Source organism: Bison bison, unplaced genomic scaffold (assembly GCF_000754665.1).
Source record: "Bison bison bison isolate TAMUID 2011002044 unplaced genomic scaffold, Bison_UMD1.0 scf7180017864320, whole genome shotgun sequence".
Classification (NCBI taxonomy): domain Eukaryota; kingdom Metazoa; phylum Chordata; class Mammalia; order Artiodactyla; family Bovidae; genus Bison; species Bison bison.
Window position 1 is genome coordinate 248,734 of NW_011494892.1, and position 16,536 is coordinate 265,269.

A 16,536-nucleotide genomic window follows, 5' to 3' on the forward strand; every position below is an offset into this window, starting at 1 on the left:
AGTGAGTGTGAAGTTAGGAAAAGAGATCTACGCTGAGGCATTGCTTGCCCAGCTGGGCTCACGTGGGTACCCTTGCCTGATGGAGGCTGATTCTGGGGAACAAGCCACCAGCCAGGCCACATGTCCTGGTAGCAGCAGGAGTCTTGTTATCAGAGACAAGGTTGCCAGGACTCAGGTCAGGAAGTGGTGCCAGTGGCCTTAGCAGGAGTGGGGCCAGCTCCAGGCTGTAGAGCTGTGGGTGTGGAGGACGCTGCAGCACAGGGCGTATGAACTGACTTGAGGCCCCTCTGCCCTCAGTCCCCTTAGCCCGTTCCATGTGAGAGCTCATGCGGACAGCCTCAAGTGGAGGCTGCCTTCACCTGGCGGTATGTGTTCCTGCCTCCCAGGAGGTGCTGATACGCGGCTCTGCCCCAGGCTCTTGAAGCCTGTGCTGCCTTCAACAGGCTTGGTGATCGCAAGGAAATACAGTTTCACATGCATAGGAGCTGCAGTCTGGCAGGGGCCAGCATAAAGTGACCTCAGCCTTCTTGGGCCCAGAAACCCGTGTGCAGTTCAGAAATACCATCTTCACCAGAGCAGCTCTGGTGGCCTTCACCTTTCTTAGCATAGGCAAAGCCAATTACTTCTGTATTTTTAACAGTCTTCTAGTAGATCCCCTAGAGCTTCATTATCTGGAAAAGACAGTGAAAAATAGGATTTTATATCTCCACCTTGCATCTGGAAACCTGAGAAGACAGACAAAACTATGCCATCCAGTATCTTAATTCTATACTGAGGGTTTTCTGAGAGCTGCTTGCAGGAAATCCACACTCCATTTGTTTCTTGTCATACCTACTTATTTTGCTGCTTCTTTCTGCTTAATAATTTATGCCTGGTGACTCTGGGAGGTCACATGGGGTGACATGTGACTTAAATTTAACCTGTACAGCTACTGATTTTGACAGTATGATAGCCCTCAAAGTAAGCCAGCTGTTGGGAAGTGTGCCTGTTTGGCAGCAAGACTGCTGAGGAGGGAGTGTCCAGAGTGCAGTGAACCACAGGGTGTCCCATCACTGGCTGTTGTAACATCCATCCCCTCGTTAGGGTGCTGCTTATGCTAACTTACTTCAGTTTTGTCTGACGCTGTGACCCCACGGACTGTAGCCTGCCAAATTACCCAAATAAGTATCCCTGTGGTGTTTGAACAGTGGTGATTTTCCAACCTTGTCATTCCATCTATAGTTATTCTTTGGCATTCTGCTGTACGTGTTAGCAGTTTTTATGGGGATTTTAATACAGGGTTATAATCTGTTACTGTCATGACTTGGTTTTCGTTTTCGTGGCTCACATCTGTCTTGGCTCGTGGGAGCCCCTTCTGCCCCATTTCTCTGTCTTCTTGGCTGTCCCATTATTCTTAAGCCTCCCATTGTGTGTAACACAAGAAGTCCCAGGTTCATCTTAGAATTATCCTTCTTTATTCTTGTAATCTGTGAGTCAGTGACTCCTTTTCATGGAGAATATTTTAAAATTAAGCCAAGTCTGAGTGTTAGGTGCACTCACTGCTGCTGGGGTGTCCTTGGTCTCACCTCCTTTCAGTGGTCAGAGCTGGGAAGGACTTGCTCCTGTGCTGTACCAGATTTCTGGGGCTGCCAGAACAAGTTATCACAAACTGGGGGGCTTAAAACAGCAGAAAGTTATTCTCTCACAGTTCTGGATGCAAAACGTCCAAAGCCAAGGTGTCGGCAGGGCTGTGCTCCCTCTGAGGCCGGTTGGGGCCCTCTCTTGGTTTCTCCTGCCTCTGGTGTAGCAAGCCGCCCTTGGCCTGCAGCTGCACGGCTCGTCTCCATCTTTGTTGGCCTGTGGCATTTTCCTCACGTGTCTCTCCCCTCTTCTGTGAGGAAATGAGTCATGTTACATTGAATTAAGGGCTCACTCTGCTCTAGCATGACTTCATCTTAATTAATTACATCTGCAACAACCGTGTTTCTGAATAAGAGCACATTCTGAGGTGCTAGTAATTCAGACTTCAAGTTATCTTCTGGGGGACACAAACCCATAATGTGCATGAGTGTGTCTACTTGTGTCCAGGCTTCCCAGGTGGTGCTAGTGGTTAAGGAACCTGCCTGCTAATGCGAGAGATATAAGAGACACAGGTTCAGTCCTTTGGTTGGGAAGATCCCCTGGAGGAGAGCATGGCAACCCACTCCAGTATTCTATGCCTGGAGACTCCCATGGAGAGAGGAGCCTGGCAGGCTACAGTCCATAGGGTCACAAAGAGTCAGACATGACTGAAGAGACTTAGCATGCATGCATACTACTTATTCGGCTTTCCTTGTGGCTCAGCTGGTAAAGAATCTGCCTGCAATGCGGGAGACCTGGGTCCAATCCCTGGATTGGGAAGATCCCCTGGAGAAGGGAAAGGCTACCCACTCCTGTATTCTGGCCTGGAGAATTCCATGGACTGTATAGTCCACGGGGTCGCAAAGAGTCGGACATGACTGAGTGACTTTCAATTCACTCACATGTTACTTGTACCTAGCTCTCTCTATATTGAAACCATGAATTTTCACAGCTTTGTCTTCAATTCCAGGTCAACGACACAGGCTTCATTTCCATTTTTTAACTTCCTTCTATATTGAGAATTCTTATTTTGTCATTCTTAATGTATTTATTCATTTGCTTAATTCCGGGACATGAAGAAAGTAGTTTCAGAATTACTTAGCCTTCTGACTGTGAAGCACAAACCTATTAACTAGAATTCAGCGCTTGTTCCCATTTTTTTGTCTTTAGATTGAGAAATGTGTATAATCAAAATGTGGTGTTTAAAAGTTATTTGAGATAATGGAGTAATAGGGTTTGAATTTACTCTTTCACCTTAAACAAGTGGAAAACTGGACAGCATTTATGAAACAACTGTTTTCATCAGATGTTTCCTGGAGGGAAAGGAAATGAAGGATGGAGCTGTGTGGCTCCTTGGCTTCCTACCTGAAAGCACTTTGGAGGTCTTGCTTGGTGGAGGAGACAAAGAAGCTGAGATGGCTGGATGTGCACGGCAGAGTATGGGAAAGGAGAGCAATATCAGAGGAAGAGCTCCTGACACCAGCTTAGGAGCCCTTTGTGTCTGTTGGTCACTCAGTTGTGTCCGGACTCTGTGCGACCCCATGGACTATAGCCTCCCAGAATCCTCTGTCCATGGGATTCTCCAGGCAAGAATACTGGTGTGGGTTGCCATTTCCTTCTCCAGGGGTCTTCCAACCCAGGGATCAAACCCGGGTGTCCTGCATTACAGGCAGATTCTTTATCATCTGAGCCACCAGGAAGCCCAGTCTTTGCTTGAATATGTATTTTGTGTTTTGTGTGTGTGTGTGGGGGTGCCCATCACACAGCATTCAGGATCTTAGTTCCCTGACCACCTATGTAACCTGTATCTGCTGCAATGGTAGCACAGGGTGGTAACCACTGGACCACCAGGGAAGTCCCCATTCTTGAGTATTAAACTGTGTGAGCTGAGTGGAACGCCCCAAGGCTGGTAGAAGAACAGCTGCCAGGGAACTGTAGATGGAATTGTTTCCACAGCTCACCAGGACTAGGAGTCATTTGAGGCTGCCTGTAAGAGTGGGGAAAGCTCTCTGGATACTCAGGTATTCGATAGAGTTGCCAGCAGGGCCTGTCTTAGTGCCAGCACTAGGGTAGTGACTACTCTGTGTGCTGTGCTTAGTCACTCAGTCGTGTCCGACTCTTTGTGACCCTATGAACTCTAACCCACCAGGCTCCTCTGTCCATGGGGATTCTCCAGGCAAGAATACTGGAGTAGGTTGCCATGCCCTCCAGAGGATCTTCCCAACCCAGGTCTCCCACATTTCAGGTGGATTTTTTTAAAAATATTTATTTCTTTATTTGACTGCACCAGGTCTTGGTTGCAGCATGTGGGAATCTAGTTCCCTGACCAGGGATTGAACTTGGGGCCCCTGAATTGGGAGCCTGGAGTCTTAGCCACTGAACTACCAAGGAAGTCCCTCAGGTGGATTTTTTACCATCTGAGCCACCAGGGAAGCCCAAGAGTGGGTAGCGTATCTCTTCTCCAGGGGAACTTCCTGACCCAGGAATCGAACTGGGGTCTCCTGAGTTGCAGGTGGATTCTTTACCAGCTGAGCTACCTGGCAAGCCCAGTGGCTACTTTACACCCTAACAGACCATCTACCCCCCAAAATTCAGCATTCTTTAAAAGTTAAGGACAAAATCCAGCCACTCAACACTGTGGTGTTTCCACGTCAATGTGCTCAGAGCCACGGGCCGCTCCTCCCCTTGGTTGCAAGTGTTTGTTTCATGAGCTGGTAGTGTTTTGACAGTTACACTCTTTTTATATGTTAATCAGGTTCTTAGAATTTAATAATTAACAAATCCAGGACTTTTAAAAAAATTTATATTTTAGTTGAAGGATAATTACTTTACAGAATTTGTTGTTTTCTGTCAAACCTCAACGTGAATCAGCCATAGATACACATATATCCCCTCCCTCTTGAAGCCCCCTTCCATCCGCCTCCCCTTCCCACCTCTCTAAGTTGATACAGAGCCCCTGTTTTGAGTTTCCTGAGACATACAGCAAATTTTACATGTTTCTGTGAAACAGAGTAGCAAAATTTCCATGTTACTGTCTCCATATATCTCACCTTCTCCTCCCCTCTCCTCATGTCCATAAGTCTATTCCCTATGTCTGTTTCTCCATTGCTCCCCTGCAAATAAAGTCTTCAGTATCATTTTTCTAGATTCCATATATATATGTTAGTAGACAATATTTATCTTTCTCTCTCTGACTTACTTCACTCTGTATAGTAGGCTCTAGGTTCATCCACCTCATCAGAACTGACTCAAATGCATTCCTTTTTAGGGCTAATACTCCGTTGTGTATATGGACCACAACTTGTGATAAATTCATCTGTCGATGGACATCTAGGACATCTGCTCTCATGTTCTAGCTGTTGTACATAGTGCTGTAATGAACAGTGGGTGCATGTGTCTTTTTCAGTTTTGGTTTCCTCAGGGTTTATGTCTAGGAGTGGGATTTCTGGGTCATATGGTGGTTTTATTCCTAGTTTTTTAAGGAATCTCCATACTGTCTTCCATAGTGGCTGTATCAATTTACATCCCAACCAACAATGCAAGAGCGTTCCCTTTTCTCCACACCCTCTCCAGCATTTATTCTTCGTAGACTTTTTGATGATGGCCATCTGATTGGCATTAGGTGATATCTCATTGTAGTTTTGATTTACGTGTATCTGTTAAAAAGCGATGTTGAACATCTTTTCATCTGTTTGTTAGCCATCTGTATGTCTTCTTTGGAGAATTGTCTGTTTAGGTCTTTTCCCCACTTTTTGATTGAGTTGTTTGTTTTTCTGGTATTGAGTTGTATGAGCTGCTTATATATTTTGGAAATTAATCCTTTGTCAGTTGTTTGATTTGCTATTGTTTTCTCCCATTCTGAGGGTTGTCTTTTAACCTTGCTTATACTTTCCTTTGCTGTGAAAAAGCTTTTAAGTTTAATCAGGTCCCACTTGCTTACATTTGTTTTTATTTCCATTACTCTAGGAGATGGGTCATAGAGAATCTTGCTTTGATTTATGTCATCAGGTGTTCTTCCTATGTTTTCCTCTAGGAGTTTTATAGTTTCTGGTCTTACATTTAGGTCTTTAATCCATTTTGAGTTTATCTCTGTATATGGTGTTAGGAAGTGTCCTAATTTCATTCTTTTACGTGTAGCTGTCCAGTTTTCCCAGCATCATTTATTGAAGAGTCTGTTTTTGCCCCATTGTATATTCTTGCCTCCTTTGTCAAAAATAAGGTACATAGGTGCATGGGTTTATTTCTGGGCTTTCCATCTTGTTCCATTGGTCTATATTTCTGTTTTTGTGCCAATACCATACTGTCTTGATGACTATAGTTTTTTAGTATCTATGACTTGTTTTTTATCATGCTTCTTTGTGAGAATTTAATATGTTTAAATGACCCCTTCTGATGAAACTTAGTCAATTTTGATATTTCTGCTTTAAGATCCAACTGTTTCATTTTCAGTGGCTCTTAATACATTATGAAGCCACAGTCTCTTGGCTTCACAAGTGTGTTTTTGGACTCATCTTCTGTTAGTTCATAGCCAGTGACCTAAGTGACATCACTGCTCAAATCTGCCTTCCTACTCCTGTCCCCTGGCGTCATTGCTGTGTCCACAGGCCCCTTTTCAGAAGATGAATGAGGCCTGAAATGGTTCTGGCACCCACTCTGCAGACTCTCTTTATGTTCTAGAAGGGCCCTGGTGTTCTCATTCTGTTTCTTTGAACTTTGAGTACATTTATCAAACTTGAGAGTATTTATCAGTTCAGTTCAGTTGCTCAGTCATGTCCGACTCTTTGCGACCCCATGAATTGCAGCACGCCAGGCCTCCCTGTCTATCACCAACTCCCGGAGTTCACTCAGACTCACGTCCATCGAGTCAGTGATGCCGTCCAGCCATCTCATCCTCTGTCGTCCTCTTCTCCTCCTGCCCCCAATCCCTCCCAGCATCAGAGTCTTTTCCAGTGAGTCAATTCTTCGCATTTATAGCTCATTCTTACTATGGGTTTTGATTTCCTATGTGATGATTAATTGGGAGGAAGAGTTAATTGATGAGTAATAGAAAAGTTCTCAATTTTAAAGAAGTACCGTTAAATTTTTTATTTTCTTTCTCTTTTAAAATCTTGTTTAGATTTGTTCGGACAGTATTACCGTTTTCTCAAGAATTTCAAAGAGATAAACAGCCAAATGCACAACCTCAGTATTTGCATGGATCAAAGGTAAGTTCTTTTGTGTTTATATTATATTATGATTTTTAAGTTCACAGTGAAGTGTATTTTGAAGTTTAGTTTGATTAAGTTTAGTTGCAGTAATTTAAATGTATGCCACATAGGGCTTTCCAGGTGGCTCAGTGGTAAAGAATCTGCCTGCCAATGCAGGAGATGCGGGTTTGATCTCTTGGTTGGGAAGATCCTCTGGAGGAAAAAATGGCAACCCACTCCAGTATTCTTATGTGGAGAATCCCATGGACAGAGAAGCCTGGCAGGCTACAGTCCATAGAGGAGCAAAGACATGACTGAGTGACTAAGTACACACACATCATGCCACATACGAAATGTGATTATATCCTTCAGTTAGCACCTTTCTAAATTGTAATGTCGTGCTGCCTTAAATGTGGCTGTAGGAGTACACAGAATCCTAGGAGGCCGTCTGTATTCATCAGTATTTAAATATTCTCGCTTGTAGGAAGTCAGACTCCTAAGGAAATAAGTCAGACAAGTACAAAGTAAAGTATGTTACAGGGGCAATAATACATCATCGTCATAAAAAGCATGGCAGCAGACTTAACTGACCACAGCACCTGCCTCACAGGTTCGGGGCTGGGGGGTTAGAGATGAAAGCCCCCTGCTCAGTACTGCTGCTGAGCAGCTGTGCAGGTAGGACAGGTGACGGGTGGGGTGGGACACGAGGCCCAAGACTCTGCCTCTTCCCCACGCCCAGGTGACGTCCATGCTCTGGGACTGCACAGGAAAGCATTGTCTCGGTATCTGAGCTGCTGGTGGAGTGAAGCTGGGTACCCAGCCCACCCTTTAAATTGGGAGGTTGGGAGCCTCCTTAGAGTGTGAGCCTTTCATTTCCATCCTCTCACTGCAGATGTAGCAGAACTCAGATGTGCAGCAGTGTTTCCACCTTGGAAATGGGTAGATAATACACTCTGGGCTCATGTGTGGGTTCAGCCTTCCTCCTCCACCACTTGGTAAGGGCATGAAGTGGATAACTTAAAAAGGACGAGAATAAATCCTCTAATGCACCTCCTTTTGGAATTAAAATACAGTGTTTAACCCCCTTGGAACTAAAAGAAGTTTTATGTAATTTTTGAAGACAGAACTAGAAACTTTGGTGATTAAGATAGAAATTTCTGGAGAAGGAAGTGGCAGCCCGCTCCAGTATTCTTGCCTGTGAAATTCCATGGACAGAGGAACCTGGTGGGCTATAGAACATGGGAGTCACAAAAGAGTCAGACACAACTTAGTGACTAAACAACAAAACTGTGCTCATGTTTGCACTCTCTCCCAACCTTGGAAACCAGTCCACGGCCACCCCTTGCTGATGAGAATATGTTCAGCTGCCAGAGATGAAATCAGGAATTATAGCTTGATTATCTTTAGTGCCAGTGAGCTGAACTCACAAGTTTCAAATGATTCAGGATGGTGTCATCATCTTTGGGTAATGAAATGACACCGCCATGCTTTGTTTGGGGCAAATTCAGGAAAAAGAAGAAAATAGAATATCTGTGTGAAACAATTCTACAGCGGTGCTCTCAGACTTTAACATGCTATGTGATTCGCCTGGACTGCAAGAAGATCAAACCAGTCAGTCCTAAAGGAAATCAACCCTTAATATTCATTGGAAGGACTGATACTGAAGCTGAACATCCAGTACTTTGGCCACCTGATGTGAAGAGCCATCTCATTAGAAAAGACCCTGATGCTGGGAAAGACTGAAGGCAGGAGGAGAAGGGGCCAACAGAGGATGAGACGATTAGAGAGCATCACCAATTCAATGGATATAAATTTGAGCAAACTCCAAGACATAGTGGAGGACAGAGGAGCCTGGTGTGCTGCAGTCCATGAGGTCACAAAGAGTAGCAACATAGCAACAGCAGTGTGATTCTGACAAACTTCTAGCATCACCGATTCAATGGACATGAATTTGTGCAAATTTCAGGAGATAGTAGAGGGCAGAGGAGACTGGTGGGCTACAGTCAGTCCATGGGGTTGTAGAGAGTCAGACATGATTTCATGACTGAATAACAACAACAAAGGTGAGCAGAAGACAAGAAGAATCAGGCTTCCTAGAAGAGGGATCACATAGGTGTTTTTGCTTGAGTAGGTTTTTTTCAAAGTGGCGAGTGACAGATCCCGCTTCTTTGCCAAATTGGTCCTCTGCCATCTTCAACACTTGCCTCCCAAGGAGTGTTCCCTGTACTTTATGTACTTTATACACTAACTGTACAGTTTGGGTGTATTGAAGGAGATGGGGTAGGGAGAATATGCAATATGCAGGGTGAGAAACAAAAAAGACCTGCACCATAACATTAGGAAGTAACACACAGGAAATTAATTTGGCAGCTGTCTCATACATTTCAAGTGGAAAGCAACTTTCTAACTATAATTTTCCACTCGCCAGTATAATGAAAACAATACTTCAGGAGAGTAAGTTTACTGTACATCATCACTGGTAAAATTAACAGGGCTTATACTTTAAGGATTGTGAAGAATAGGGAATGTATTTATTTTTTAATATGCTTTTACTGTAGCTGGAAAGTATTTGAGTATTCCTCTTCTGGGACAGTTCACGGCTATCAGAAACACATTTTATGTGATGCAAAGCAGATAGAACACATGTCATTGTCACAAAACCCTTGGTTTTTTGATGGGATATTTATTATTGTCATTTCCTCCATGAGGATGACTGCTTCTGGAATTCACATCAGAGAAGAGCAGAGTGAAGGTTCTGGGACTTCCTTGGTAGTCCAGTGGTTAAGACTGCACTTCCACTGCAGAGAGCACTGGTTCAATCCCTGATCAGGGAACTAGGATCCCACATGCCAGGTGTTGCAGCCAAAAAAGAAAAGAAAAATGAAGGTTGTGCCACCAATCTCTGGCGCTCCAGGAAAAGCCAGTCTCTAGGAACAGAGCCAGGAAAAGCCTGATTTTACGTGTCAGTGGGTTTCCAGCTTTCTACTCATATAAGAAACAAGGTGTGATATCCCAGTTTTCCTTTTGGTTAAAGTGTAGTCACTCTAGAACAGGTTCTTTTGAGAGGCAGTGAGATTCTAGATGCTCATGGCTCGGAATGCAGAGTTCATTGCTCAGGAGAAAGAGGAAACACCTAGAACAGCCTCCATAAGCCTTGAGGATAGGATGATCCCCTGAGAGTTGATGACTGATGAGGTTTCACACTTCCTCCTTGGAAGGAAAGCTATGACAAATCTAGACAGCATATTGAAAAGCAAAGACATTACTTTGCCGAAAAAAGTCCATATAGTTAAAGCTATGGTTTTTCCAGTAGTTATGTACAAGTGTGAGTTGGATCATAAAGAAGGCTGAGAGCTGAAGTGTTGATTCTTTTGAACTGTGGTGCTGGAGAAGACTCTTGAGATTCCCTTGGACTCCAAGGAGATCCTAAAGGAAATCAACCCTGAATATTCATTGGAAGGACTGATGCTGAAGATTAAGTTCCAATACTTTGGCCACCTGATGTGAAGAGGCTGACTCATTGGAAAAGTCCTTGATACTTGGAAAGATTGAAGGCAAAAGGAGAGTATGAGACAGAGGCAGAGGATGAGACAGATGGCACCAGTAGACATGAATTTGAGCAAACTCTCAGAGATAGTGAAGGACAGAGAAGCCTGGTGTGCTACACTCGATGGGGGTCACAAAGAGTTGGACACTACTTAGCAACTGAACAACAAAACTCCTGAGAATATTCATTCAGAGCTGAACAACCAGACTTGCTAGTCCAGGTATTCAGAATCTTCTTGTCCTGATGTAGTTCTCTGTGTTTGTAGAGGAAATATTTAAGACAATTATAAGAGGGGAAGGGGAAAGAATACAGAGACCTAAAAGGAGAAATCCTAAAATACTTCATTCAAAAGTGGTAACTTCTATAACCTCTAACTTACATAATGTATAATACAACATATACATTACATCCTCTGTCCGTGGAATTCTCCAGGCAATAATACTGGATTAGGTAGCCATCCCCTTCTCCAGGGGATTTCCCAACCCAGGGATCGAACCTGGCTCTCCTGCATTGCAGGCAGATTCTTTACTGTCTGAACCACCAGGGAAGCTCACAGGTTAACTCACATAACATATAATGTAAAACTTGGAACATCACTGAAAGACCTGTGCAAAGAGATGCTCTCAAAAATACCACAGTTATGTCACAACAGAATTCCAGAAAATGTCTAAGTGACCCACAGGAAGAGAAGAAGAAAGAGCCTACTTAAAAATCAATAATTGCATTATTTGTAAATGTATTAAATGTAAGTAGTCTAAAGACAGTTCAAAGGCAGAGATTGACTGTGGATTAAAAAGTACGACTGCATAAGAAACTCACTTCAAGTCAACGATATAAGTAAATTAAAAGTAAAGGGATGGAAAAAGATGTACCACACATCAGGGGCAAAGAGGAATGGACATAACATAATGAGAAGAAGGTCAAGCAACCAAGAAGATATAGCAATCCGAATTGCAAACAACAGTTTCAAAATACTTGAAGCAAAAACTGACATAAGTGAAAGGAGAAATGAACAACTCCATAGTTGTAGTTGGGGAGGTCAACTTTCCTCTCACTTAGTAATCAAAAGAATAAGTATACAGAAAATCAGCAACAAAGAAGAATGAACACCATCAACCAACAGGATCTCATGGACACGTGTAGAACACTTCACCCAACAACAGCAGAACACACATTCTTTTCAAGTACCCATGGAGCATTCTCAAGATAGACCATATCCTGGACATTAAAGCAACCTCGGCATATACTGGGCATTAAAACAACCTCAACAGAATTCAAAGAATCAAAATATTACAGTGTTATCTGACCACAGTGAACTCAAACTTGAAATCAGTAACAAAGAGATGACAAGAAAATCTCCAGACACTGAAATTAACATATTTCTAAATGATCCTTAGGGCAAGAGGAAGTCTCAAAGGAAGTAAATCAGAATTTGCAGGGTGCAGCTAAAGAAGAGCTGAGAGCAAAGTACATAGCACTGAACGCTTAACGTGAGGAGTTTCCCCGATGGGTGTGCGCCTGCGTCCTTAGACAAACTTGGAGGCCTGATCTTACCAGAAACTACCCTGCCTACCTTTCTTGCCTGCCCACCATGCGGGGGCTGCGGTCTCCAGCTCCCTGGTACCCACTGTCCCATCAGAACCTATTCCTGAGTGTCTCCCTTAGGAGACGGGGAGCAGTAATACGGGGGCAGCAGTGAGCTTCTCAGATACATTCATTTCTCATTCCAGGACCTCAAAATATCTTCTGTAGGACTGGCAGTTTAATAAATGTTGGAAGACCAAATGGTTTTGTTTTCTTCCTTCTGTTTTAGCGAGCTTGTTTTCATGTCTTCAGGTTGAAAACCTAGATACCAATGAAGGGCAGTCTGACAGGTTCTCTGGATCCACTGTGTGCTAATGCATGTAGATGTGGATTCTTCATTTTCATGTGTGCATGGGGCTACACTGAAGACCCGGCAGCTTCATCAAGCACTAATGTTCTTTGCCCCCAGGCTTTAAACCTGGCCTATTCAAGCATCTATGGGAGCTACCGGAACTTTGTGGGGCCCCCACACTTCCAGGTCATTTGCCGGCTGCTTGGCTACCAGGGCATTGCAGTGGTCATGGAAGAGCTGCTGAAGGTGGTCAAAAGCCTGGTATGTTTCCCTCTGGTGGGCTTCCTTCCCAGGGTTGGGGGGAGGATTCTGCACCCAGTTCCTGTGTGGCGAGGGGCTGCCCACTCCCATTGAGGTTGCTTTCCTTCTATGTGTGAGATTTCCTTTCTAGCCAAAGTGATTCTCAGTCCTGGGTCATTACCGTGCATTTTACTAACAAATTCATTTTCAAAAGTCCCCATCGCACCGACAGCCTGCAGGGTAATGTGGCTGGTGGTTGACACAGACCATCTCTCACAGCTGCAAGGCACAATCCTACAGTATGTGAAGACGCTGATGGAGGTGATGCCCAAGGTCTGCCGGCTGCCGCGACATGAGTACGGCTCCCCGGGTGAGCACAGCGTCCCTCTGGGGCGTACAGGGAGGGGCAGTGTCAGCCCTAGGTCAGTTAAGGGAAATCAAGTTGGAAATTACTGGTAAGGATCAGATCTGCCTTCCCCAAGTGGGAGAAGGTGGGAAGCCAGAACCTGATTGTTTCTAACAGAACAAACCTGCCTTTCAACCAAGAGCAGGTGTGCAAGGGTGGGAGAGCTGGGTGGAGGGTGACAGTGCTGTGAACCCTGTGCACCTTGGCTCTCCTGTAATACCAGGATCTTGCAAATCACTGGTGGGGGAGGCAGGGAGCGCCACTGCCTGGTCCAACTGCCAGCTAGTCTTCAGCAGCCCAGGCTGCAGGGGAGCCCGTGGAGGGGGTCACTGCCCCGACAGTGCAGCTTGTCTGTCTCTGCCCGGCAGCCTCCTATCTTACTGACTGGCCAGCTGCAGGGCCCTCAGGCAGATGTGGTCTTTGGGGTGCCAGACGAACCTATGTGACCTGACCAGAGTGGATTTGGGGCTTTCTACATGGATAACATTCATGACCTCAGAGAGCTTTGTTTGTGATAAAATTGAACTACAAGAACCTTTGTCTCTTAACAAAGCTGCCTTTTATCTCTTATCTGTTAATACTTTATTGAAAGCTGGAAAACTATCTTGTTGGTCACCAGTGAGATACTGTCCTGATAGGCAGTTGGCTGGTGTGGTTGAGCCCCTGGGTGTTCCTGGCACCACCCAAGGCTGCTGTTGGTGTTGGAGGAGACAGTGAGGTGACCCATTTGGCCACTGGGAAGGGAATAACCATTGGTCTGTCCTGGCTTAGGGAAAATCTCAGAAAGTAGACGGGTAATGTTGGGATAATAAAACTGGTGCTCAGATCCTTATTAGAGGTGGATATTTTAAATGTCAAAGACAAAGCCATTTAAGCCAAATCCAGAGCTGGTCTGCAGGAGAGCTGTGGACTTCCGGGCTGGTTTCCACATGTCCTCACCCAGCTGGCATGGCACCACTGTGGAGGTAGTGCCATGTTGCTGGAAGTACCCCTGTACTCATGCTCATTGTGGGGTGGACCACCAAGAGGAAACGATGGTCTCTCAGGCAGGCAGGGCTGTGGGGTCACTGTGGAACAGCACTCAGGGCCTGACCTGATGGGATGAGAGGTCTGAAATCTCTTTAAGTATCCAGCATTTTTCTCAGTGTTGTTTTGCCTGTTCTGGGTCTTCTGTATGACTATAAATTCTAGAGTCAGCTCGGGGATTTTGACTGTTTCAGCAGTGAATGGATAGAGTGCTTCCTAGACTTTATGCTTCGTATCTTTTCCTACCTTATGACAACATCCAGAACCTCCAGGAGAGTGGTGAAGATGCTGTCTTTCTCTGAAGCTCTGGGGGAAGGCATGCAGATTCACCACTGAGTATGATGTTAGCTACAGGGTTTTTGTAGATGCCCTTTATTAGATTAAACACGTTCCTTTCTGTGCCTGTGAAGGGATTTTGAATTTTATCAAATACCTTTTCTACCTCTGCTGGAGATGACTGTGGTCTTGCTCATTTATTGCAACATGATGCCTCCTCTGAAGGTATACACAGACCTCAGAGACGTTGCATATCTGGTTCCAACCAGCTGCAAATTATCACAATAAAGCAAGCCATATGAATTTTTTTATTTTCTGATGCATATAAAGTTATGTTTGTACTATACTATAGTCTATTACGGAGAAGGCAATGGCACCCCACTCCAGTACTCTTGCCTGGAAAATCCCATGGACGGAGGAGCCTGGTGGGCTGCAGTCCATGGGGTCGCTAAGAGTTGGATGCGATTGAGCGACTTCATTTTCACTTTTCACTTTCATGCATTGGAGAAGGAAATGGCAACCCACTCCAGTGTTCTTGCCTGGAGAATCCCAGGGACGGGGGAGCCTGGTAGGCTGCAGTCCATGGGGTCGCACAGAGTCAGGCACGACTGAAGCGACTTAGCAGCAGCAGCAGCATAGTCTATTAAGTGTGCAGTAACACAAGATACGCCTTTTAAAACATCCATATCTTGGACTTCCCTGGTGGTCCAGTGGTAAAGAATCCGCCTGCCAGTGCAGGGGACACAGATTTGATCCCTGGCCCAGGAAGATCCCACATGCCCTGAAGCAACTAAGACAGTGCGGCACGCTGCTGAGCCCTCACTCTGGGGCCCGTGCTCCAGAAAAAGAAAAGCCACCAGAACGAGAAGTCTGCACGCTGCAGTGAGGAGTATTCCCTGCTCGCCACAACTAGAGAAAGCCTGAGTGCGGCAATGAAGACCCAGCACAGCCATAAATAAATAAATACAACTAAGTATCTTAATTTAAAACACGTCATTGCTAAAAAATGCTAACCATCATCTGAACCTTTAGCAAGTTGTGACCTTTTTGCAATAATAACATCAAAGCTCCCGGATCACCATGACAAATATAATGATGAAAAAACTTAAAATATTGCGGGAATTATCAAAATCTGATATAGAAACATGAAGTGAACAGATGCTATGGGGAAAATGGCACCTATAGATTTGTTTGACACAGGAGTGCCACAGACCTTCAGTCTGTGAAAATAACACAATATCTGCACAGCACAGAAGAACAAGCTGTGCCTGGACTGGGTTGGCAGGCTTTGGAGCTGAGGACAAGGATGCAGGCGGTGGAACAGGGGACACAGCCATCTCCTTGGTGGGCAGGATGGCAGTGTCAGAGTCTTCTGTCAGCACGGGTGCTTCCGGCCGTGGACCCAGGCTGCGCACTGTCACGCTCCCTCCCTCTAGCCTCTCCCAGCCCCACACTCATTCTCTCCCACTTCAGGCATCCTGGAGTTCTTCCACCACCAGCTGAAGGACATAGTTGAGTATGCGGAGCTGAAAACGGTGTGCTTCCAGAACCTGCGGGAGGTGGGCAACGCTGTGCTCTTCTGCCTGCTCATAGAGCAGAGCCTGGTGAGTGCCCAGCACTGCCGTGGCCCGCGTGCTGCCAAGCCCCTTCCTCCTCATGGATGACAGAAGAGGCCATTCTCTAGGCGCTTGATTTACTGGCATTATTTAATGGGGGAAGGAGAGCAAGTGTTGTAAAGCACTTTTCTTTTTTTCATCATTATTTAGACTTCTGAATTTGTTCCCTACAATTGAAAAACAAAAATGCAGTAGTTCATTTAAGAATGTTTTACTGTGTGAATATTGTAAGAATGTTTTATTATAGATTTACTGCATCTAGATTAACATATATGACATACACATAATGTATAAAGCTGCTGCCCGGGAGAACTGTTTGTGATGGAAAATTCCATAGCTGAGGCTGTTGAGACCTCAGAGTGGGGCTCCATGTGACTAAAGAACAGAGTTTTAAATGTCATTGAATTTTAACTTTTTACATTGAAATAGGTACACATGGCCCATGCCTGCTGAGGTGGACAGCATAAGAAAGCAAGCGCTGGGAGCCCAGCAACACCAAGAAATCATGCGTGGGCACGCGCAGTCCCACTGCCTGCCTGCTGGGGGTGTCCTTCAGCCTCTCCCTCAGTCCCTGTAGGTCGTCAGCTGACTACCGCTCTGCACCCAGAGCCCTCTTGAGGTGGCCTCACTCTGCTTTTCAGTGAGGACTGCAGAACTGGGCATCTTCGCTGCTGCTGGGCTCTCCTTCTGTTAAATGTTCTGTTTGTATCTTGTCCATTTTACCACAACTTGTGTATCTTCTGTGTGTTACATGCAAATGCTAG

At 45.1% G+C, this 16,536-nt stretch overlaps 1 protein-coding gene across 1 annotated transcript in view; it reads left to right on the plus strand.

The window, feature by feature from the left end:
• CYFIP1 (cytoplasmic FMR1 interacting protein 1) overlaps positions 1-16,536 on the plus strand; it is a 109,453-nt gene that overhangs the window by 82,761 nt on the left and 10,156 nt on the right. The window contains exons 23-26 of the mRNA XM_010852969.1: positions 6,716-6,803; positions 12,326-12,469; positions 12,728-12,818; positions 15,630-15,760. Coding sequence (XP_010851271.1) covers positions 6,716-6,803; positions 12,326-12,469; positions 12,728-12,818; positions 15,630-15,760 — 454 coding nt within the window. The remainder of the gene's footprint in view (positions 1-6,715; positions 6,804-12,325; positions 12,470-12,727; positions 12,819-15,629; positions 15,761-16,536) is intronic.